Genomic DNA, 26,532 nt, shown 5'->3' with positions numbered 1-26,532 from the left:
AGACACACACACACACACTTCCTCTATCACCACCTCCACCCAAATCCAGAAGAATATCTGTCGATCCACTCTGATATTCCAGATTATAGATGATGTTGCTCCTCCTGTGGTTTACTGAGAGTCTCGTGGTCTCACACACTCTTTTCATTCCTGCTTTGATATTTCATACCAACACTTTCTTTTCTACATATATCGTCTACATACAAGTTTGCTTTCCCCTTTTGTCTTTAACAAAAAGAAGAAATTTCCCCTCGGGGATTAATAAAGTGTATAAAAAAATTTAAAAAAATTAAAAATGTTCCTCTTATATTTCTTTCACTTGTCTCCATCCTCATGTCTCCTTTTCTTTTGTGTGTCTCCAGGTTCAACCAGCCAGAGGTCACCACCAGGGGCCAAACCTAAGATCACACTGGACCCCTACATACGTCTCAAAACAGACAAGCTTGACTTGGTGAGTCCTGAGTCATGCTGTTAAATACACTGAGGAGCCAAAACATTACAACGAATAATATAGATAATTATTGTAAATATGGTGCATGTCAAGGTCTGGGTATGTAGACGGTAAGTGAATGGTTAATTCTTGTAGTCAATGTGTTGAATGTGGGAGAACGGGTCGTTGTAAATCCACCTCGTATGACAGATGACTGAGTTTGTTGTGCTTTGGGGGGTTTATTACTTGCTTTGCCCTAAATTTCCTGACTACCTTCCACTTCTTCCTACAGCCCACCCTGCTCTCCGTTATCTGGGAGTGCACTCGTATTAATAGTTGATAAAGGTTTTAATAATTACAGTTCTTGGACACTGTGACCGCAAATCGTGTTTTGTCCATAATTTCAGAATTATTGTGCTAATTATTAAAACATTTCACACAAATGCCTAATAGGATAAAATAGTGAAGTTAGGACATTTTGTATGCAAAAGGATGAAAGCCAAGCTCACTGTGACATCCTAATGTTCTGCAAAAACACTTTTCAGGTCATTATTGAACATCATAACTTAATAGAAGGAGAGATGCGACCATGTTTCCCATTCAGTCAGATACTGAACTGAACATTATTCTGGTGTCCATCTTGGTTCTGATCTTTTGTGCTGTTGGCATGAAAATGTGTGTAAAGCATTCACGTTGTTGCTTCTATCATCTATTCCTCTATATTTAAAGCTTTGTCTGGATAGACATGGATGAGGCAAACAACCACCAGGTGGTAGTTGTAGTTACATAAAACATATACAACAGGTAAAATAAGTCACCATTTTTCTCAGTAAATATATTTCCAAAGGTCCTATTGACATGAAATTTTCACCAGATGTTGGTAACAACCCAAATAATCCATACATACACAGAAACCAAAACAAATAAGTTCAGAAATTAAGTTATGTGTAATAATGTGAAATGACACAGGGAAAAAGTATTGAACACGCTTACTGATATTTATTTAATACTTTGTATAAAAGCCTTCGTTGGTAACGACAGGTCTTTCTGAAGCTCTCCATAAGGGTCCTTGTCTCTTGGACAACTCTTCTGATAATTCTTTTCACGTCTCTGTCAGAAATCTTGCGAGGAGCACCTGGTCGTGGCCAGTTTATGGTGAAATGATGTTCTTTCCACTCCCAGATTACGGCTCCAACACTGTTCACTGGAACATTCAGAAGTTTAGAAATGTGTCTGTAACCAACGCCATCAGTATGTTTTGCAACAATAAGGTTGTGAAGGTCTTGAGAGCTCTTTGGTTTCACCCATCATGAGATGTTTCTTGTGTGACACATTGGTAATGAGACACCTTGTTATAGGTCATCAGTTGGGACTGAACCAGCTGATATTAATTTGCACTGATAAGGGACCGGATCACTTTCTATTTACTGACAGATTTCAGCTGTTGTCTTTTTGCACCTCCCTTTCTTCATGTGTTCAATACCTTGTATCCTGTGTCATTTCACATTATTACACATAACTTAATTTCTGAACTTATTTGTTTTGGTTTCTTTGTATGTATGGATTACTTGGGTTATTACCAACATCTGGTGAAAGTTTAATGTTAATAGTACCTTTGGAAATATATTTACTGAGAAAAATGGTGACGTGTTCAATACTTCTTTTACCTGCTGTATCTGGATCACTAATCTACTCAATGAAATAACACATAATGGATTTCTTTTCTTCTCAGCCAGTGGATTGAGTGTTCGTGTTGTTAGTAATTTGGGTTTTAACTGTGATTTGCTTTTGAACCTCAGATCTAAATTAGCATCTCAAGTGAAATACATGAAATTGTATATGTCAGATCTGTATCCTGGTATTACCAGACCCAAATTCACTGCAGGAATATATGGGTATGGCCATGCTTGATGAGCGACCCCTGCTGGTCACTGATTGGTTTGCATTTCAGAGTGGCTGAGCAAACCTTAATGCAAACAGGGTTTCCAGACTATAATCACTGCAAAGTGTGAACCTGTGAGCAATAGTTGGGCTGAGCCAGGCTCCCAAATCTGGCCGCCCTCCTCTGCTCAATGATCTTGTTATTTATGATAAATCTATTCATTGTTAATTCATAAATTATGAGAAATCAATTGACAGTTAATTGTGAGCTAAGAGTTGCACAGGTGGTCTCTATTTCCTTTGATTTAACAACTATGAAAGTACACTGTAGTTGACTGTAAATCAGTGGCAGTTTGTCAATACGTGTTAAATAATACTTTTTTTTATTTATTGTTTATTTTGCAGGGACAATGCACACCAATCAACAGTTAAACTGTAAGTGAGCCAGAGTTAGCCAGAGAGGCAAATTTGTATCTGCTGTCCCCGGCCAGATGTTTGAAGGCAGCCTAAAATTACTAAATTTCAAATAACATAATGAAACTAAAATTCATTGATAAACAGACAGTAACATACAGACAAAACCAATTCACATATAAGCAAAAGAAAAGTGTACCTACAGTACAAACACATATATAACACTGAGGCACAGAACATACATCAACACTGAACAAGACAAATGCACATATAGGTGAACCAAGCAGGCAGGACAGACAGTACATTAATGCTTGCACACCTGAGTGGCAACAAGCCATTCATTAAGGCTACGTTTGAATGTTTTGTACATGTTTTTTTGTGTGTATGTGTGATGGCAGAGCATTCAACGAGTGTGCTGAATTCACAGATAATGCAGATTTGCTAAAAGAGCTTGACCTATGGTGAAATGACACAATTCAATTCAATTCAACTTTATTTATATAGCGCCAAATCACAACACAGGTTATTTCATGGTACTTAACACATTAAAGTCTTGACAGCAAGACTTTATAATATTATACAGAGAAACCAACAATTCAACAATTCAAAAATTCAACAATTCATCAATTCAACAATTCATCAATTCATCAATTCAACAATTCAACAATTCAACAATTCCCACATAAGCTAGGAGGGAAAAACTCCTCTTTAAGGGAGAAAAACCTCCAACAGAGGGAAGAAAACCTCCCTTTAACAGGAAGAAACCTCCGACAGAACCAGGATCAGAGGTGGGCGGAGCCTCTGTTGACAGAACCGGACTCAGAGGTGGGCGGAGAATCTGTTAACAGAACCAGGATCAGAGGTGGGCGGAGCATCTGTTAACAGAACCAGACTCAGAGGTGGGCGGAGCATCTGCCTCGACCTCACCTCTTGAAGCAGATCTAGTGTGTCTGCTACTTTGAGTGTTGTTTAATAAAATCACTAAGCGGAAGCGGGGCCATGCCATGTAAAAATTTAAAAACCAGACACACATCAGTGAATTTAATTAGGTTCTCCCAACTCAAGATATGGTGTTTGATGAGGATATTGCAGTGATGATGACTTCTTTTTTTTTATGAAGTGTTTTTAGAGCTTGTTTATGGAGAATATGGATAGATTTTAATGTTGTGCTGCTGGCTTGTGCCCAACTGGTTAAGATTTAAAATCTGACACTGCCAGTAAAAGTCACCTGGTAGTCTGTCAGCGCCTGTAAGCATTCAATACAAACTGTTTACAGGTTGTATTTAGTTCATCTCTGTGTAAAAACATCTACTTCCTGGTGCGGGGAGGTGGCCAAACAAGAGTGAATGAACTCCTTCAACATTTGTTAACCACGTGACCTGAGGCTGTGCTTCAATTGGTTGTTTCAGATTTTCCACGCGGCGCACATCTCTGCGCCCCGAACCCGCCCTCTTTTATTGGCAGCGAATTGTATCGTTTTAAGTTTCTTTATCTAATGTGATTGGACAACTCTCAACGACGTCTTTCAGGTTCACCTCACGTCCGCTATCACGTACCAACACGGTTACTTCTCTTCTTTTCTATCTGACCGGCAGTGAAGCGCCAACTTCAGGTGGAACTGCAGAAAAGTCAGTTAACTAGGGATGAGACGAGTACTCGGCTGAAACCAGTATCCGGTCCGGATCATCAGAGTATCATCGACTAAATGTGCCAATGTCCGTGTTGATGGAAGCTTCTAACAGACACTAGCAGTGTGCACACATTGCAGCAGCTACACACAGAGCCCTGCCTCCTGGTTTCCTGCAGCAGTTTGAGACACACTGGCCTCGCTGTCAGTGGAACAGAAGCTGGTGACTGAGACAACTTTAACCAGAATCATTGAGAAATGTTCAGGCCAGAAGGAGAGGACGTATGTTCACGTAGTGCTAATGGCAGCAACATTAGTGTGTCCTGTTGGTTTGGGATTCTTTTTGGCTTAGCTGAAGTTTGCTCCCCCACCCCCACCCCCCATCCCCCATCCCCCGCACACACACACACGCAAACACACATATTTTTAGCACCAGCCGCCATTCCTGTAAATATAAAGAAGTTTTTTTTATTGTTGTTTTTTTGGTTGTTTTAAATAGATATGCTAGCTTCTAGGCTTTTAGGGACGAGGAAAACGTGTTTCAAACATAATATCTTACAACTGCCGAAAGAATCTGGAGGTCGGGTCTTAACAAACTCACCATTGGGCAGATCTGTTATAACACATAATGATCTTGGATCAAATAAATTCATCCTCCAGATTCTTCGCATCGTTTAAAAGATAACTACTGGAAACTATTCAGTTTCAATCAAGGTCTATTAAAGTTAAGTAATTATGATCACCTGCCTCTATCTAGAAAGGTTCGTCCTCTGAGGAGAAGGAATATGCATGCTAATCGTCTAATTAGACATTCAGTCTAATTTGGAAGAGGGAAGGTGTGGAGGTTCAAAACCATCGGTCATCATGAGGAGGCCATGAATATCCAAACCAATGTTTGAGGATCACTTCAGTGTGTGGGGCTCTACGGCCGTCCATAACATAATCCTCCATTTAGTGCATCGATGGTGGTGGAGAGCTCAGTTCAGGTGTTCAGATAAGACTGAACACCGTTTACGTGTGCCATGTTCACGCTGACGATTCTTCTCATTGTTGTTAGTCTGACTCACTGGATGGAGAGTTGAGGCCAACCTGCCTCTGAAAGACTACTTCAGTCGACATTCTCCTCATCTTTGTGTTTCCATTTTCGACATCCGCGCTGCAGTTGGAAAAAACAACAACCTCCGGGCCGCTGCAGCAACCTACACTGAAAATGGTGAAGATTTAGGTCACAAATGAGGCAGCCTGCTGGTGTCTTTCAGTGATTTGTGGTGATTTCCTCTTTTTATTGCCAAATGTTTCACTAAATAAAACCCTGACTCCGTGTTGCAAAGGCTCAGTGCCAATGAAGATGACTGATTGGTTTAAAGAAATACAAACAAGCCAGCGTGGTGTTTCTGGATGTAGCAGGCCATCGAACACTGTGAGGAGCCCTGCCCCCCCCATCCCCCCCAACCTCCCCTTCCACCCTCAGCATATTTCTCCATCTAACTTTTGATCTCTCTCAGTTTCTCTCTGCTTGCTGTATCTCACTAGCGCTGTTCGTTGGTATGTTATTTTTACCCTATCAGCACATTCTCTCTGCCCCCCCCCTCCCCGCCCTCCACTTCCCCATCCCTCTGCTGATGGGCTCTGTTTTTGTCTGCCTTCTGCCTTGTCCTCTGACTGCCTGTCTCTTGCCCTCTGTACAATTTTGTTACTGTTGTTCAGCTTTGATTTTTGGTCCAGATCCTGCTCAGCCGGAGGTTGACCCGGATCTACGAATTCATTAATGGGATTAGAGAGACACAGAGTTTAAATGTTGAATACAGACACAATTCTCTCTTGATCTGTTGGCTCCTTTGCAAATGCGAGAGAGAGGGAGAGTTAGATTATGTGTACTTTCAGCTTTGATATAAACTGCAAATGCAAAAGGTGATGTCTCTAGGTGCAAAAAGCATGAAAGAAGAAAAATAACATGATGCTGAATGTTGTTTGAATGTTGAGTACAATATTCTTTTAATAGCGACCAGCTTTTTTGCTAACTTTGAGAGAAAAGGTAATTATGAAAATTATAATATATAAACCCTGTTCAAGTACAGGAACTGGCCACTGCACCATGTCAGGCTTTCTGCAAATATCTGTCACCAGTTCAAAGAAAAGTACCAATGTGTCTGTGGATCCCACTGTTAGATGTTATTTGGTTTAATTCACCTAAAACCAGTTCATGCTTGATTTAAACATAACCTGCATTTAAGATTTTTTTTTTAATTTTTTTTTAAGCAATCCTTGTTTTTAATGTTTTAGACTGAATTATTTAATCTCCATTCAAATTAGCCTATAGAGCTGAAGCAGAAGGGAGCTGACTTGGCTGGTGTAAGATGTGCAATATATTAATATATACATATATACACAGTATATTATTGAATATATTTACCCAAAGACCTTCTTTAGTTTTTTTCTAAAATGATAGTAAACTATGAAGAATACATTTTTAATTAACACATCATTTTTGACCACAAAAGGAATAACTGAATGTGATTTCAGTCTGACTTGTTCAAATCTAAGAAACACAAAAGACTTGATTCAAATCAATTCAATGTGGGAAAAAGTGAGGAAGAAACGTCCGCTAGAACCGAGCCCAGAGGTCCAGTCTATTACAGAGATAACACACAAAGACTTGCTCACAAACACCCCAACAGCAAATGTAGAATCCACCAATCACCCTAGCACACATGTGTTTGGACTGCTCCACAGAAAACAGAAAACACACTGCACAGGAAGAACATGCACACAGAACATGCACACTCCATACAGAGAGGCCCCGCCCACCGACAGGCTCCACCCACAACCTTCCTGCTGAGGCGCCTGTGCAAACCTGCACGACCGTAACACCCTGTATGTTTATTGTGTATATATACACATAGATAGATAGATAGATAGATAGATAGATAGATAGATAGATAGATAGATAGATAGATAGATAGATAGATAGATAGATAGATAGATAGATAGATAGATAGATAGATAGATAGATAGATAGATAGATAGATAGATAGATAGATAGATAGATAGATAGATAGATAGATAGATAGATAGATAGATAGATAGATTTTTGCTACAGCAGCATGTCAAGATACCTAGAAATAACAATAAAAATGACAATAAAAATAGAAGTAGTAAAAATATGAAATATAAACAATGTAAAACTGTACAGTATATACAAATGAATTAGAATAATATTAGATAAACCATTCAGTCCTCCATAAAACCTCCCTTCATGAAGGATTGTGCATGTGCTGTCATGTCCACGTACATTGAGGCCACGGTTTAACGGCACACACACACCGGGGTGACAACACACACACGTAACTGTTAATCTTCGTGTCTCCGTCTGTTTTTCTCTCGTTATCTTCGTGTCTCTGTCTTTCTCAGGCTTTGTCCTTCCTCGGGTTGGATGTCACAGAGGACAAAAGGAAGAAGCTGAGACAGAGTCTGACCACAGACCCACAAGGCACTGTAGCATATGGAGGTAAAGCACAGATAACAACACACACATGTCACAACACACACAAGTAACAACACACACAGATAACAACACACACAGGTCAACAACACACACATGTAACAACACACACAAGTAACAACACACACAGATAACAACACACACAGGTCAACAACACACACATGTAACAACACACACAAGTAACAACACACACAGATAACAACACACACAGGTCAACAACACACACAAGTAACAACACACACAGATAACAACACACACAGGTCAACAACACACACATGTAACAACACACACAGATAACAACACACATATACAACACACACATGTAACAACACACAGATAACAACACACACGTAACAACACACACGTAACATCACACACATGTAACAACACACACAGATAACAACACACAGATAACAACACACACATGTAAAAACACAGATAACAACACATACGTAACAACACACACGTAACAACAACACGTAACAACACACACGTAACAACACACACGTAACAACACACGTAACAACACACACAGTAACAACACACGTAACAACACACACATAACAACACACAGATAACAACACACAGGTCAACAACACACATGTAACAACACACACGTAACAACACACACAGTTAACAACACACACAGGTCAACAACACACACGTAACATCACACACATGTAACAACACACACATGTAAAAACACAGATAACAACACATACGTAACAACACACACGTAACAACACACGTAACAACACATACGTAAAAACACACGTAACAACACACAGGTCAACAACACACACAAGTAACAACACACACAGATAACAACACACACAGGTCAACAACACAAACATGTAACAACATACACGGATAACAACACACACATGTAACAACACACACGCGTAACATCAAACACATGTAACAACACACAGATAACAACACATACGTAACAACACACACGTAACAACACACGTAACAACACATACGTAACAACACACACACAACACACACACGTAACAACACACATGTAACAACACATACAACAACAACACACACACGTAAAAACACACGTAACAACACACAAATAACAACACACAGATAACAACACACAGGTCAACAACACACATGTAACAACACACACGTAACAACACACACAGTTAACAAGAAACACAGGTCAACAACGCACACATGTAACAACACACACGTAGCAACACACAGATAACAACACACACATGTAACAACACACACATGTAACAACACACATGTAACAACACACAGATAACAACAAACACACAACAACACACACATGTAACAACACACACGTAACAACACACACATAACAACACACGTAACAACACACACATGTAACAACACACACACGTAACAACACACACGTAACAACACACACAGATAACAACACACACACAACAACACACACGTAACAACACACATAACAACACACACATGTAACAACACACACACATAAGAACACACGTAACAACACACACGTAACAACACACGTAACAACACACGCACATAACAACACACGTAACAACACACATGTAACACACGTAACAACACACACGTAACACACACACACACAACACACACACACACGTAACAACACACACGTAACAACACACGTAACAACACACGTAACAACACACACACAACAACACACAGATAACAACACACACAGGTCAACAACACACACGTAACAACACACACACAACAACACACACGTAACAACACACACACACACACGTAACAACACACACGTAACAACACACACATAACACACACACACACATAACAACACACACGTAACAACACATACGTAACAACACACGTAACAACACACACATAACAACACACATGTAACAACACACACGTAACAACACACACACACACACACACACACACACACACACACACACACACACACACACAGTAACAACACACACACACGTAACAACACACATGTAACAACACACACGTAACAACACACACACAGGTCAACAACACACACGTAACAACACACACGTAACAACACACATGTAACAACACACGTAACAACACACACGTAACAACACACACGTAACAACACACACAAGATAACAACTCACACACAACACACGTAACAACACACAACACACACACGTAACAACACACACGTAACAACACACGTAACAACACACACACGTAACAACACACACACGTAACAACACACACGTTACAACACACGTAACAACACACACACACGTAACACACACACACGTAACAACACACACATGTAACAACACACGTAACAACACAGATAACAACACACACAGGTCAACAACACACACGTAACAACACACACATACACGTAACACACACACATAACAACACACACATAACAACACACACACGTAACAACACACATGTAACAACACACACACACACAGATAACAACACACACGTAACAACACACAACAACACACACACACAACAACACACACACAACACACAACAACACACACACAACACATAACAACACACACACACACACACACACACACACACACACACGTAAGAACACACACGTAACAACACACACAGATAACAACACACACAGGTCAACAACACACACGTAACAACACACACACACGTAACAACACAGATAACACACATGTAACAACACACACATAACAACACACAACAACACACAACAACACACACACACACGTAACAACACACACGTAACAACACAGATAACACACATGTAACAACACACGTAACAACACACACATAACAACACACAGATAACAACACACACAACACAACACACACACACAGGTAACAACACACGTCACAACACAACACACGTAACAACACACACGTAACAACACACACAAACACACACGTAACAACACACACATAACAACACACACATAACAACACACATAACAACACACACGTAACAACACACGTAACAAGGCAGACACACACACACACACACAACAACACACATCACAACACACAGGTAACAACACACACACACACACACGTAACACACACACATGTAACAACACACACGTAACAACACAGATAACAACACACACAGGTCAACAACACACGTAACAACACACACGTAAAAACACAGATAACACACATGTAACAACACACAGATAACAACACACATGTAACAACACACATGTAACAACACACACGTAACAACACAGATAACAACACACACAGGTCAATAACACACGTAACAACACACTCGTAACAACACACGTAACAACACACACGTAACAACACACAAAAGGTAACAACTCACACACAATACACGTAACAACACACATAACAACACACACACGTAACAACTCAAACACGTAACAACACACGTAACAACACACACACATAACAACACACATAAGAACACACGTAACAACACACATGTAACAACACACAGGTAACAACACACATGTAACAACACACACACACGTAACAACTCACACACATAACAACACACACACACACACACACACACACACACACACACACACACACACACACACACACACACACACACACGTAACAACACACGTAACTTGTTACATGTATGTACGTGTGTGTATCATTACATGTCCAAGAATGCCGGATACTCCGATTTTCCGTTTGGTGCATAAACACAAACAACAGTCAGTCTTCCTGCCTGCAACCCGGAGGCACATGGAGGTGACCCTCTTGTTCTCCGGGGAGAACTCCAACACGGGTCGCCCGGGCCCCTGGCCCGGCCCACCGCCTGGTCTGCATTGCACCCGACCCCGATGCTTGTCCCTGCGGGTGGTGGGTCCACAGGGTGGCTGCTCCATGTTGGTTATTCGAGCTTAGCCCGACCGGGCCCTATGGGAAAAGGCCCGGCCACCAGACCACCGGTTTCCCTGATCCAGGCGAGATGACTTCAGACCACAGTCTATTCATCGGGGTGTTTGTGAACCGCTCTTTGTCTGGGCTCTCACCTGAGACCAGTTTGCCTTGGGAGACCCTACCAGGGGCTGATCCACCGGACAACATAGCTCCCAGGATCACTGATCCACTCAAACCCCTCCACCACGTTAAGGTGGCGATTCGCAGAGATATTATCAAACTTAATATAACTTCATATTTTTTAAATGAGACTCAGAACCAAATCCAAATACTCACCGTATCATGATGTTAACATCTGTTTAGGACGTCCTCCTGGTTTTAGCAAGTTTTACCACAAACATTGATAGATCTGAATTTTGACGTGTGAACGAAACATTTCTGCTTTCAGACGTGTTAAACTTTTCTTTTGCCCTTTTTTACTGTAACTAACATATTTCTGTGCTGGTTATCGACCCTCAGACTTTGTGGAGGCGACCCGGAGCATCTTCCAGGAGAGCCTGGAGGAGCTGGGTTTGGGGACGGGTTCCTTCGCGTTCTCCTATCATGAAGCAGCCAGTCTGATGGACACATCGGCCTTCCACTCACCTGTAAGCAGCTTACTGTTTAGAAAGTCTTTTCTCTGTACCCTCTACACCAGCGTTGGAAGCCAAAGTGGTTTATTTTTTATTTTTTTTGGCTTCCTTTAATTTTGGACCAAATCATACTGTCATTGCACTCCTTTGTTTCCACCTTCTATCAGGTAGAGCCTCAGTATGATGATAGTGCACACACACTGATTGTTCCCATGTTACGTTAGTGGATTTTTTAATTTTTTTTTTAAGGTGTCAACTATTTATTCTTTTGATTTTGAAAATATTGAAACTAATGTTTTGTCCATTTCCTGTGTGTTTAGGTCTGCAATGCAGACTGTTTGAGTTACACATTAAAAACTGTATTAATGAAGGTGCTTTTCTCAATAAGAGTAAGTTGTAGTAATTTTTGTGTGTCAACAGACATATGAATCCGAATGCAGCTACAGCAGCGAGGAGATGGAGCAGTTTCAGGCCGAGGTGAAGCAGCTGCAGACCCAGATGAAGCAGCTCAAGGTGAACACACACACACACACACACACACACACACACACACACACACACACACACACACACACACACACACACACACACACACACACACACACACACACACACACACACACACACAGTGATGGTAGGTGGTTGGAGCTGTCGGCCTGCACAATTATATTTATTGAACTGTTTGTTTGAAAGAGATTTTTGCACATCAGAAAGTATCGTTAAATTCTTGAAAGAAAAAGAAAGTCACGCTACTCAGCATCACTCTTCATCACCAATGTTTCAGTCCTCCTGGATCTTCTTCAAAGATCTTCAAATGATGATGATTCAACTATTCTGTGTACAAGTGTGAAACAGTTATGCTCAAGTGGAAGAGTCTCAGTAATTAACATTGACAATAAGTACAATCTGTCACAATATATTCCAGATAGAATACAAAGAAAACAAGTTTCATACCTAATTCAAAGTTGTGCAATCATATGAAATACATTAGATTTTGAATGCTTTGGGATCTAATGAACCCAAAGCTCATTAGATCATGACATAGCTCTAAGTCTCATCATTCAGTCCTTCTGGTTTCCAGTACACTTCCTCATGGTTATCTCCCTCTGGCAGTAGAACCGTTTCAGGACCCTGAACCTGAATCATGACATGTTCCATTTAAGATCATCACTGATGGATAATCTCTGTCATTTCTCCTGATGGAGCTCTTGTGTTCACTTATTCTGTTCTCAAAAAAGTTTTCACACATTTCATATTTCACACATTATCATCATTTTATTTGTAGTCTGGTATCAAATCAGGAAAGTTTTATCTCCAGCTTCCCTCTGAAGCTCTAACAACAGGCTGTTTGGTGTCTTTAAGGTGCATTGATAGCAGTGACTCTCTTCTGATTGGCTGACTTTTTTTTATAAGTGATACAAGCACAGACCTGATATATGTTTTTGTCAGTCTTGTAGCTCACCAACTCTGTGACCAAATGACTGCTCGGTGGTTTCTTTCACGTAAAAGGTTGGACGGTGGGCCGTGCTGAGGGACACATGATATTAGTTTGACGTCACAAACTTACTGAAGTTCAACTAACTGCAGAGCGGTGCAGCGGTTAGCATGGTCACCTCAGCAAAAAGGTTCCGGGTTTGAATCCGGGCCTTCCTGTGTGAGTCTGCATGTTCTCCGTGTGCCTGCGTGGGTTCTCTCGGTTCTCCGGCTTCCTCCCACCATCCAGAAACATGAACCTCAGGTTAACTGGTGGTTCTACAAATGTCCCTGAGGTGTGAACGGTCTATGTTTCCGTCTGTCTCTATGTGTCCCTGTGATGGACTGGCCACTTGTCCAGGTGAACCCAAAGTCAGCGGTGATAGGCTCCGCCCCCTGTCACCCTGTTTAGGATAAAGCGGGTATAGATGATGGCTGGTGCCTTTAATGGACCGGACATCTTACCCACAAGGATATTTGATCATACGCTGTAAATTACATGAGATAACAGCGTTGATAACATATGAGGATGAGTAAGGAAATTGCATTTGACTTTATTATTACATTGAGCACATCCTTTATAATTGGAGCTCCCATTTGGAAGTGGATTTTAAAATTTGTTTGGATACGAGCATCATCATCATCATAGATCTAGTTCAAATGTTTCTTGCTAGGAAAAGCAACTTAGCAGTTTAGCTCTAATTAAGACTAATGTTGTTTGTCTTCATGGCAGCACCTAATAAATATTAACAGGATCAGAACTTAGTTCAAATACAATGCATGTAGGTTCCAGCTGAGAATTTCTATTTATTACACAGAGGTGATGTCCTGGGAGCGTTTTGTTTAAGAACATGAGACACTCAGTTTCGTGATCTTACGTTGCTGCTTGCACTCATCACTCACAGCATCAGCTCAGCAACTACAACTTTACTCATTTTCAACTTTTCTTTTTAGCTCATTTTTCATGTCTGTCTTTCTTTGAACGCCAAAACAACAAAGTTTCAACAACATTTCCTGCAAGGTGGCTCAGCCACGTGGTCAAGGCACAGATGTAGCACCTGGAGGGTCGGAGGAAAAAGGTCTCACTGTTACGTAGTCGGGTCTGGTTTAGCTGCAGACGTTGTCGGGCCCACAGACCTGATGGCACAACGGGGGCTTCATCTGCTGCCTCTTTTGGCAGGTGATGCTGAAGGACATGGAGCACAGCAAAAAGAATCTGGAGGAGGAGCTGCAGAAAACGTCAGAGGTGAGAACACAACCAAGACACCAGCGTGAGATGTTTTTACAAATGTGAAATGAACCAGACAAGCAGACTTATGTTGCATCTAAAATGTATTTCTACTATAGATGTATATATTGACTGTAAAACATTCCAGAAAGCCTGCTTGACTGTGGAGGAGAACACCCGTCTGAAGAGTCGTCTGCAGGTAGCCGAGGCCGAGGTGGGGCAGCGGCAGACCAGCAGCGCTGAGCAGGACTACGAGGAGGTCATCCAGCTGCTGGAGGCCGAGATCAGAGACCTGAAGAACCAGCTCACCAGTAGGAGGCAAGGACGAGGAGCCGAGGCCTCCAAGGTCAGTCCCCAGCAACAACTTCACTTTCCTGTTTCACTGGATTTTCATTCTGCTACATTTCACAGGGGAATATAATATTTTTTATGCCACTGCATTTATTAGATACTTGGATTAACTTTGCATTTACATCTGATGCTCATAAATATTCTCACATTCTCACTATTTCCTTAATTCTTTTCGCAATTTGATCTAATTTCAGTTTACAAATAAGGAAGAGCTGTTGGTGGATGTGTGTCAGAGGAAGTGATGCTGTTGTATCAACTAGTCTTTAGCTTTTAGCAGGAACCGAGGTGACCTTTCATTGTTAAGAATGTGGCCGCAGATTGCATTTACTTTATGGTATTTATGTAGTAAAATTGCCATGCTGCTGGTTTGATCTGATCACAGCAGCAGGATGACAGGATGCAATGGTGCTGACAGGGAGTGAATGCATCAGTAAAAAAGAAGAAACTACAAGAGGGAGTCTAGTTTCAGTCTGATATCAGCAGCCTGATAAAAGCTTGTTGGATAAAATCACAACAATCAGATAAATGGCAAAACAGCTGTGGAAGAAGCTCAACAGTTTGTGTGGACTGAAACCCCGAGCCAACGACATTATATCATGGGGAGGTCAAACCTGTCCTGTCTTCCCTCCGTCCTCCGTCTTGTCTTCCCTCTGTCCTCCGTCCTGTTTTCCCTCCGTCCTCCGTCCTGTCTTCCCTCCGTCCTCCGTCCTGTCTTCCCTCCGTCCTCCGTCCTGTCTTCCCTCCGTCCTGTTTTCCCTCCGTCCTCCGTCTTCCCTCCGTCCTCCGTCTTCTTCCCTCCGTCCTCCGTCCTGTCTTCCCTCCGTCCTCCGTCCTGTTTTCCCTCCGTCCTCCGTCCTGTCTTCCCTCCGTCCTCCGTCCTGTCTTCCCTCCGTCCTCCGTCCTGTCTTCCCTCCGTCCTCTGTCCTGTCTTCCCTCCGTCCTCCGTCCTGTCTTCCCTCCGTCCTGTTTTCCCTCCGTCCTCCGTCCTGTCTTCCCTCCGTCCTCCGTCCTGTCTTCCCTCCGTCCTCCGTCCTGTTTTCCCTCCGTCCTCCGTCCTGTCTTCCCTCCGTCCTCCGTCCTGTCTTCCCTCCGTCCTCCGTCCTGTCTTCCCTCCGTCCTCCGTCCTGTCTTCCCTCCGTCCTCTGTCCTGTCTTCCCTGAGCTCTGCCTCTGTTTTCTTCTGCACATCACTTTGATGTAAAGAAGGTTTTATATTCCTTTCTTGTGACTCGGAGGTTTCCTGCCTGCCACATGTGGCTCTTCATCTCAGGTGGTAAATCCTCTGGCTGCGTTCTGAGTAGCATCCACGCCACATGATAAGAGAACACAAGAAATGAGGACAAAGAGTGTTTGAAAGAAAAAAAGTGTTGCTGCTGCAACACATGGTCACATGGTTAGATGAGTTTAATTCCTTAATACTCAAGCAGCCCAAATACGGACCTCGAGCATCAACCCGTTCTCAGTCAGATGTGAAAAGCGGCTCCTCATTTAAAAGCAGAGAGTCGTGATTCCAACAGTTCTTGACATTGTAATCAGAGTGCGTACACAGCAAAACGCTCGTTTCTTCCGTCCTCCATTAAATACATCGATAACAGACTTGGTTGGTCGTTCAGGGCCTCACATCAAGCAGCACATTCATTTCATTCTGTGACGGATTTTCTGGCAGTTCAGGTCAAATTTGTGATACATTTTGTTGGAAATTGTCTAATAATCTCATAAATAGAAGAATTTTTTTTTTTAATAATTCACTTTCAATAAATGTTTCCTACATTATCTGTAAACTCAATAAACTTTCAGACTTCTCGATCAATTCATCACAATATTTTAAAAAAATGTCACTTCTGAATATCAATGATTGTTACAGTTACGTGTACGTTGAGCTCCAGCTGTTAGTCAGTGTAGGAACTCTACTTTTGACTGACAGCTGCTGTTACACTCTTTGTTGTGTACACACTGACCCAAATTATGGCGTGTGTGTGTGTGTGTGTGTGTGTGTGTGTGTGTGTGTGTGTGTGTGTGTGTGTGTGTGTGTGTGTGTGTGTGTGTGTGTGTGTGTGTGTGTGTGTGTGTGTGTGTGTGTGTGTGTGTGTGTGTGTGTGTGTGTGTGTGTGTGTCTGTCAGGAGGAGGTGGTGGAGCTGAACAGGAGGTTGACATCCATCGACTGCCAGCTCAGGAAGTCCGAGCTGAGCAGGAAACACCTGGAGATGTCCAACAAGAAACTGCTGGGCTTTGCACAGGTACCAGTCCAAGTGAAGTCGTGGTATCAGAACCGGTACCAGTCCAAGTGAAGTCGTGGTATCAGAACCGGTTAGCTCAGTCCGCTCTCCCCTCTTATCCATCTAGCTAACTAACTAGCTGCAGCAACACTCAGCAAAGGATCTAACGTGGATTATTAATCTGCATTCAGGAGTTCCCAACAAAAGCTCTATTCTGTTTATTTGATGAAACTGTAAGTGAGCAGCTGTTTGAGGAAATGACTAAATCTTTTTAAAGGCTGAGCTGAAACTCACAACATTGTTGTTTTTGTGATATTTGTTTTCATTACAAAAACTATAAAACAGCACCAGACTTGTATTATAATATATTCAAATGTTTATTCTTAATGTATAATACATTTATAATACATGCTATAGCATCATGTAATTTGTAATATTATTCTGACTCATTCATGAATTATGAATTTGAAGCATCTCTGGTCTGATTTCTGCAGCAGCTGTTTGATGTGTAAGAAGCAGCAGATCAGAAGATCATCTCAGCTGGGTGTTTCTGTGATGTCAGACTGTCAATCAATACGAAGCGCCTCTTTGACAGGCAGCGTATGTTCTGTCACCACTTCCAACAGAGCGGGAGGCTGAATGCAGCTTCAGACACTCAGTTCAACAGACAGCTGCAAACATTTCCACGTGTTCCAACTTCTCTCAGATCATAATGGAAATGTTTAAAACTACTGGCTCCACATTATCGACCATTTTTTTCACATCTCAAAGCAATATTTTAATATTTTGACCAAACGTGATTTGGCACATTTTGCTGTTTGATGAAAATATCCAGTATTTTACCGGTTCTGTGTTGACCCTTAACCCCCAAAACATGGAGAGATTATTTTCTTCGTTTTGTCCGTTGTGCAGTGCAGCGCTCTAAAACACTGTCATGGTCTGCCAGCAAATTACAGTGAGATTACAGTAAGAACAGAAATGTGAATCATTCTCCCAAATCCAGTCATGTGTAACTTTGTGCCAATAAGCCAAACAGGAAACGTGCTACTTCTTGTCTTTTCAATCACTGACATCAAATCTCAGTCATAGTTTCCATCAGAAAATACTTACAAAGTACACAGTTACATGGTAAACAATGACACATATTACTCACCTTTTTGTTGACATACTTAATTACTGTTGAAAGTTAAAGTAAGAGTTTTGAACAAGTCACAGGCCGTTGCCATTGTGTGACGCTGTTTGTATGAACTGTTTAAAGAAATGCTTTTTCTGGTTTGCAAATGTTAGGGATGATTTAAGAGCCACAATAAAAAAAAAATAGAAACTGTAACACATCCTGATGATGGAGTCAGTCTGCCCCTGGTGGCTGAAGGACACATTGCAGCTGTCTGCACAGTGATAACCAGCCACTGTACATGTCTTCTTTTAGGCAGTGAGAGTTTCCCTGTAGTTAATGTTAAAGCACTAACATGTGCTCACTGTACCATTTTAATTATGCATCTGACTGACTTGTTAAGCACAATGAGAAAAATGGCTCTGCAGACTACTACAATTGTACCAATCACATTCAAGGGGAACAAACTCTGTCACTGCCGCCTACAAAACCAGATAAAGACAAAGGAAATAAAGAAGCCTGTCGCTTAGTGAAACAAATGGACATATTCATAACTGATGAGTCACTGAGTGGAAAAGTGGTTATGAATGGGTGTCTCTTCCACTGATTCTACTCTGAAATCTATTTTGGGGGGCTGGCATAAAGGCGACCTGCTTCTCTTTGCTGTGTGATCAGGAATGGCAGTAAATACTTCTGACAGAGGAGATGATGTGCTTTACTCAGCAGAAATAACCAGCCAGGAGGAGCGCCTCACGAACCACCAACCATGTTATTCTGTCACAATGATTCGGTGCACATAATACAACATGAAAGCAGCCTGTCACCTACGTACATAACAAACACCCTGCATATGTCCAGTCATCTTACACACATTAGAAAGTGGGCCGGGAGGATCGGTGCATTCTATATGAAGACCTGAACGAAGATAAAATTATTTTCATTTAAATACTTAAAACATAAATCTGTTCTATTACAAATGCAAAGCAACCAAAACAAATTCTGTCATTTTCATACAAAGAAGGTTTCTGCATTGAACATAAAGTCAGAACTGCAGCTTCAGTCAGACGTTACCCAGAACTGAGGTGGGAAGTTTACACCATAGTGTAACTCCTCAGGTCCAAAGATGGACCACATTCATCAACACAGACTTATGGGAAGAAAACACCTAAATGCAAATTGCATTTTTTTTTTTTTTTTTTTTTATATATATATAAAGCCTTGAAGGACAGCAGTCAGATCCAGAACAACCAAAACAGGCCTAAACAGAGAGAAAACCAACACTGAGCCCAGGAAACGACAGCAGGACCGACAATACGCCAAGAGACCAAATATATTTTGGGCCTGACTCGACTCAGCTCTGTTACTGGGAACCAAGACAGAACTGAAAGGACCACTAAACATGAAAAGCTCTGATCACCACAGGTGTTCAGAGCTTTTCATAGGGTCGGTCTACCTTTAGATGAGACCTAAAGGTGGAGGAAGACTTCAAAACAAGCTGCTTAAAGGACGCATCTTTTCTTCATCTCCCTCTGAAAGCAGCTTCACCTTCTGTCCTTATTCTGATGCCGCGAGGAAAACCTGATGTCTGCACTGGTTCATTGTTTCCAAGAAACAGCTTTGTCACAGAACTGTTGCATTATGTCTCCGTACAGAACGTCCACAAAGTGCTGACAACGCCCAGCCTGTTTGGAGGAGACGGCGGGTCAGTGACCCTGAACATCACATCATTCATTCCCTCCAGCTTTGCAACAGGAGTCCTGCTTGTAATCCCTCCTGTGTATGTTTCTGTGTTCAGGAGCAACAGGTCGTCTCCAGCCACGAACAGCCCCGACATCTCCTCACCCATTCCTGACACCGCCTTCCAACTGGCTGTGGAGGCCAAAGAGCTGGTGGAGGGGGTGTGCACCGTCCCTGCTGATGACAAAGGTACGGCGTTTACTGTTCCCTCCTCAGGAAAGGCAACGGAGGAGTGCATCATGCAAAAGTCAGTGAAGGGAGGTAGGAGGTAGATCCATCGATGTACATGGTCAGATAATGCAATAAAATCCAAAGTGAGGTTGAGCCCCTCAGACAGGCTCAGGAACAGCTGCACTGAAAAGCATCAATGTTTTAGTCTATTTGTTTCAATGTCTTGTCAATCAGTCGTCTGTATTCACCGTCCACTGACTCACAACATGCAGCCGGTAGCTTCTCCAAAAACCTCCCCGACCCACAGCAGAAGGGATTCTCATCCCGTCTTCACTTCAACACATTCAGAGACATACTCATCAAACTGCAGAAGTCCTGACCAAGACGCAACGGAATGAACTGCTGCAGTCAGTAATAAAGACTCAGGAGTCGGTGGTTTTATCCCGGGTGCCATGACGAAGTGTTTCATGCCCTCCTCCAGAAAAAAAGAGAACATCTGTTTTTGAGTGCTTCTTTTTTCATAAACTTATTTTATCCCTCATTCAACAACCATTGCTCGACATCACACCACATCAGATCTGAAATGTTGGCATCCATCCATCCATCATCTACACCCGCTTCATCCTGAACAGGGTCATGGGGGGAGGGAAGGGGGCCGGGGGCCTATCCCAGCTCACATTGGGTGAAGGCGGGGTTCACCTGGACAGGTCACCAGTCCATCACAGGGACACATAGAGACAGACGGAAACAAAGACCATTCAGGGACATTTGTAGAACCACCAGTTAACCTGAGGTTCATGTTTCTGGATGGTGGGAGGAAGCCGGAGAACCGAGAGAACCCACGCAGGCACACGGAGAACCGAGAGAACCCACGCAGGCACACGGAGAACCGAGAGAACCCACACAGGCACACGGCGTCTCTTCACACTGATAACAGTCATCCACCTGTTGGCATCAAACTCAAGATCATCATCTTTTTCACAAACGTACCAATGAACCTTTGTGTCAAGAAAGTAAAACCGACTGTTGAAATATAAAAGTAATTACTTTTGATTTAAAGTAAAATCCTTTTTTTTTAGGTTCTACTAGTTTTTTTCTATTTCTATGTTTATTGTTTAATTATTTAGTTCTTGAATGGTGATAAACAGAAAAAAGAACACACAAAAAATAAATCAGAAATCCAAACAGTGCACTGCAGCTGCCCTCCGTGGTGATAACAAACACAAAATCATTAAGGCAGAAAAGAAGCAAAGATTCATTTCAAAGTTTCTTTTTCTACCAGATAATTTCCTGGAAACTTTCCTCAAATTTTCTTCAAACCTTTGTAGAAGTATCAGGATATTTTCAAGAAAATCAAACACAATTTGGTTCTAATTATCAGGGAAATACAAAAAATGTTAGTTGCCCGCTTGTTATATTTGAGGATAAAAGAGAAAAAAAAAGTGAAATTATGTATGTGGGAAAGATCAAGTTCAAAACCTCTGAATATGGATTATTTCTGACTTTGAGCTACAACGCCTGATATATATATAATCAGTAAATACTCATTTTACTGACGTGTCTGCTGCATGTTGGTTGAACATTTTTTTCCATTTACTCACTTAATAACTTTGTAATTTACAGCTGAATACTAGCAAATTGTTGGAAATTATGATGAAAACTTTCTTGGAAAGCATTTTTAGTCATGATTGTTACTTCAACGGGCTCAAAGGTTTTGCTGTCCAAATGTGTTTGATCTGCAGCCTCAGCTGGTTCAGAGGCGGCGACGGTCCCGGATGGCAGTCTTCATCATGCCTGAGCAGCAAAGAGCCAGAGAGGACTGATGGAGGACTGACGGAGGACTGACGGAGGACTGACGGAGGACCGAGTCGGGCCGAAGAGGCTGAACCAGCAGCTAAACCCACAAACGGACTCCACGACAGCTGACAAACAGACGTCACCGTTCCAGTTCAACTTCACAAAATATGAACACAGCTTCCACTAATCCAAAATCCTCCGTTCACAGCGACAGATCGATCACGTGTTTTAATGCCAAAGCTTGCTCGCACACATCAAAATTAGTGTCTTCCTTCAAAATCTTCCAGTCTCTCTGCAGGGTTCAGCAGCGGGACGTGTCGACGCCGCCGTGATGTGACGACTCATCGTTTCAAAGATTAATCACATGTACATAAGAGAAGAGGAGAGGAGAGGAGAGGAGGGGAGGGGAGGGGAGGGGAGAGGAGAGGAGAGGAGGGAGAGGAGGAGAGGAGAGGAGAGGAGAGGAGAGGAGAGGAGAGGAGAGGAGAGGAGAGGAGAGGAGAGGAGAGGAGAGGAGAGGAGAGGAGAGGAGAGGAGAGGAGAGGAGAGGAGAGGAGAGCTCTGCCAAATAAAAAGTGTGCTAGAATTCTCCTTCATGTTACTCTCACAGCAGGAGCTGCATGACTATGTCCACCACACACACACACACACACACACACACACACACACACACACACACACACACACACACACACACACACACACACACACACACACACACACACACACACACACACACACACACACACAGAGAAGGTGAGGTCCTGTTTGAGTGATGAAGGACATTTGCATGTAACGAAGGACTTCCTTGTGTTGAAGAACACTCCTGAGCTGGTCTGTTCAAAGCGTCTTCCTCTGTCATAATAACTAGCTGCCATCTGCCTCCATCTCACCGTCGCTTGTTTGCCCTGCCACAAACATTATGAACTGTTCAGCAAAGAGTAAAAAAAACAAAAAAACAACAACAACAACAGCGTCCCTTTTCCGCCATGCTAACTCTCCTTGTGACCTGACTCATTACTGAAGGCCGAGGAGCGAAGCGAATGTCTGCATGGTTTCTGTTGATGTCTCCTGCATCCGGAGCGGCTTCACTGTTGCTGTAGCGTCAGCCGTGTAAACTTGTGTTTGTAGTCAGAGTCTCGGCACACATCGGTCACAGGCTCCATGTGGAACATTGATTTTATTTATAATATACAGCAGCAAATGATTTGAAACTTCTAACATGTCCTGTAATTCAACAGATTGCATCTTTGGTGTGGCCTCATGTTCTTTCTGTTAACGTTTTATATTAAAGGACTAACTGATGACTGGACCTGATCTCATGTCTTTTATTTATATATACTTATTATACCTGTATTTTGTTTCCATAACTAACAATACTAAACAGTGCTGTCTATGTGATGGCAATTTTAGAAGAGCTTTTTCCCACAGAAACAACTAAAAGAAAACAATCCAAATGTCAGTCAGTGAGCTGCTCACACTGAAAGATGTTGTTCATGTGAGGCTGTTTCTTCTACTGTCAGAGATGCACATCTGTAGAAAATAATCGCAATATATATGTAATATAAGCAGGAAGACACCGCTGCGTAGTTGTAGGATTAAAAACGGTACATGAGGTATTAACACAGAAGGTTATGGTGGAGAAATGTAACTTAAATTCAGAGTGAATGCACTGGACAAATGAAAAGAAACAGTCAACTAGAAAATGAATGAAGTATACATCAACTCAGTAAAAAAACAACTATTCAAACTGGAGAACAATATTCAGAGCCTCAATAATGTAGCTTCACATTCCTCACATGCCTCATACGAACATTGAAAACATTGTTGGTAACTTCTCAAAGGGATTCAAGAGGAAATGATGGGAGTTAAATCACCAGTCCTCCTTGTATTCTTTCTGTATGTTGTCTAATTTCTTAGGTTTTTATGTAGTAAAGAAATGTGTAACATGTTTCTGAAAAGTGCTCCATACTTATTGATTCCTCTTCAGAAACTGCTTCAACAGTGTCAGTTAAAAAAGAATAAAGTACAAAATTCAGTATTTTATCATTTTTCAGGAAAAAAGAAATAAGGTGGAAAAAGAAATAACTGTGACAAATGAGTTTGATTTAAATGGTATTTTGGGATTTGAATGGTGTTTTGTGACTAGTTAATATCAACATGATGCACATCTTCATGACTTTAACCCTGGTGTTCAGGATGTTACTGATCAAAGACTTTATATGATCATTTGTTATTCTTTTTTCTCAAACTATTTGTCTGTAAGTGTTCTGATCTCAAAATGATATTTGAGTACAGTCGTAAATGATAAAGTTATCTTAAACAGCTCATTGAAAAAATGCTTCATTGCTCTTGACAACTAATGAAATTAGAGGCAACTTGCTCATGTAGATCTTTGATATTTCTTAGCGTGAAAGCAAAAAGCACTCCAGAAGAGTCCTGATCTGAATCCCATCAGGAGGCAGCCTTCAAACCTGCTTTAGAAGAGGGAACCAACTACCTGAATGACAGATACAGAAGTCATTCAAGGCAAAGCAAAGTCTGATTTTCATCAAATACGGACTAAAAAATGAAGGAAGCTGGATACTTTTGACAGCTTCAAGAGAAAATGTTGGGTTTCTATTATTTTAATGAAAATCCTGGACTTCATATTGTCACGACATGACTGAGCCACAGCTCTAGTTCAGAGCAGCACTTTCTTTGATTTTGGAGAATTTTTGTGACAAGTCTGTCTTTGTCATTTTTAAGGTTTGGTTCAGGTTCATCTTCATCTTCATCTTCATCTGCACTCATACACACGAGATACAAATAATATGAGCTCCGGATGACGAAACAGTGAAAATATGTTAAATGAGCGTCCAAAATGATTGAAGAGATTGTGATGTGGTTCATTCAACTGCCTGTCTGTTGGTGTACACCAACAAAAAGTCGTTTTCAGGACAAACTTCTAACGGGTGAAACCAGAAGATCTCAGAGGCTGTCCTGGGAAAACGTTGGCCGTCAGCTGTTCTTCGTCAGCTGTTCTTCATCAGCTGTTCTTCAAGTCCTTCGTTTGGCCAGAATCTGAGCCGTTCCAGCTAAATATCCCTAAAACCTGCTGGAGAAGGATGTGGCCTCGTTGGCCTCGTTGGCCTCCTTGACCTCGTTGGCCTCGTCAGGAATCCTTGGTAACGGGGTTTAAAGAAAAACAGAGCTACATTCTGCGGCGCTTTGTGCACATGAACGTTTCCTCGGTACCAAAGTCATCTCCAAGACACTTCAACAAAAGCATTCTGTCTTTCGCTATGAGAAACTCAAACATGCTGCAGCATCTCATCGCTCACCCCAATAAACTCAACTTCTTAATCAAGAGGAGTTGTGATGAGCTGCGAATCAATTTCATGACTTTTTATTGTTGTTTCTGGGAAAGTTGTGTAGTTTTACTTTTTATAAAAGAACCTTAATAAATAAACAAATCAAATATTACCATCACAGTGTTTTACTGCTAAATCAAAACAATATAACTTCTCAAGCTCTGTTAAATTTGAGTTGCATTATCATCATCAATACAGAAAAACAGAAGCTGAAGCCCGTCGACGGGCGTTCATGGAGAACTGTTCATTTAAAAAGTAACATACTTTTTCAGAACATTTACTTGAATATGATTATCAGGAGTTGGGAAAGCATTTTTCTGGTACTGTTGCTTTCTTTGTTTTGGCACATGCCACCACGGCTTTTTACTGGTTTTAATCATGTTTACAAGTTTTAGTAATAAACAGACAAAAATGATTGTTCCAAAAGATACCAGTCACATCTCAGCCGGTCCGTCAGAACCGGACACCATGAGAGGCTAAAAGGGCCTGTGGAGGGCGATGGGGGGGGAACCCACGCTACTTGGACTGCGGAGGTTGGAGTCGTAGGAGCTGGGTGTCATTCCCACCATGCCCTCAGTCTGCGGCGTCTCCCCACACAGGAAGTCGTCTTCGTCCTCCCTCGAACTCTAATAGAAGAAGAAACGACTTTAAAGACCCCCTTCAGTGAAAGTCATGTTTTTGTAACCTTGTTGAAATGTCCATTTGGTGTTTCTGTACACTACAAAACAGATTGTGTGCTGAATAAGCAGTC

General features: G+C 41.8%; 2 protein-coding genes across 2 annotated transcripts in view; one reads left to right on the top strand and one right to left on the bottom strand.

The window, feature by feature from the left end:
* Positions 1-295: 295 nt before the first annotated feature.
* Positions 296-22,820, top strand: LOC138634822 (syntaxin-binding protein 4-like). The gene is made up of 10 exons (XM_069721981.1): positions 296-451; positions 7,764-7,860; positions 12,229-12,356; positions 12,762-12,854; positions 14,995-15,060; positions 15,191-15,388; positions 17,514-17,630; positions 20,376-20,425; positions 20,519-20,649; positions 22,374-22,820. The coding sequence occupies exons 1-10, from the start codon at positions 296-298 to the stop codon at positions 22,427-22,429; spliced, it is 1,092 nt and encodes a 363-aa protein (XP_069578082.1). The 3' UTR covers positions 22,430-22,820.
* A 761-nt stretch (positions 22,821-23,581) lies between these two features.
* rrn3 (RRN3 homolog, RNA polymerase I transcription factor) overlaps positions 23,582-26,532 on the bottom strand; it is a 15,119-nt gene continuing 12,168 nt past the window's right edge. The window contains exon 17 of the mRNA XM_069721985.1: positions 23,582-26,407. Within this exon, the coding sequence (XP_069578086.1) occupies positions 26,258-26,407 (150 nt within the window). The 3' untranslated portion in view covers positions 23,582-26,257. The remainder of the gene's footprint in view (positions 26,408-26,532) is intronic.

This window comes from Brachyistius frenatus, unplaced genomic scaffold (assembly GCF_029030835.1).
Source record: "Brachyistius frenatus isolate BFR_SWC_R1_liver_20210118 unplaced genomic scaffold, ASM2903083v1 Contig_280, whole genome shotgun sequence".
Taxonomy (NCBI): Eukaryota; Metazoa; Chordata; class Actinopteri; family Embiotocidae; genus Brachyistius; species Brachyistius frenatus.
The sequence above is the reverse complement of the archived record's forward strand: the minus strand, read 5'-3'. Positions and strand labels throughout refer to the sequence as shown.

Bases quoted from the DNA above. Each gene is read 5' to 3' on its own strand.
- LOC138634822 (XM_069721981.1), top strand. From the start codon at position 296: ATGTTCCTCTTATATTTCTTTCACTTGTCTCCATCCTCATGTCTCCTT. The intron at 452-7,763 runs GTGAGTCCTGAG...TGTCTTTCTCAG, and splicing joins AAACAGACAAGCTTGACTTG to GCTTTGTCCTTCCTCGGGTT. The intron at 7,861-12,228 runs GTAAAGCACAGA...ATCGACCCTCAG, and splicing joins AGGCACTGTAGCATATGGAG to ACTTTGTGGAGGCGACCCGG.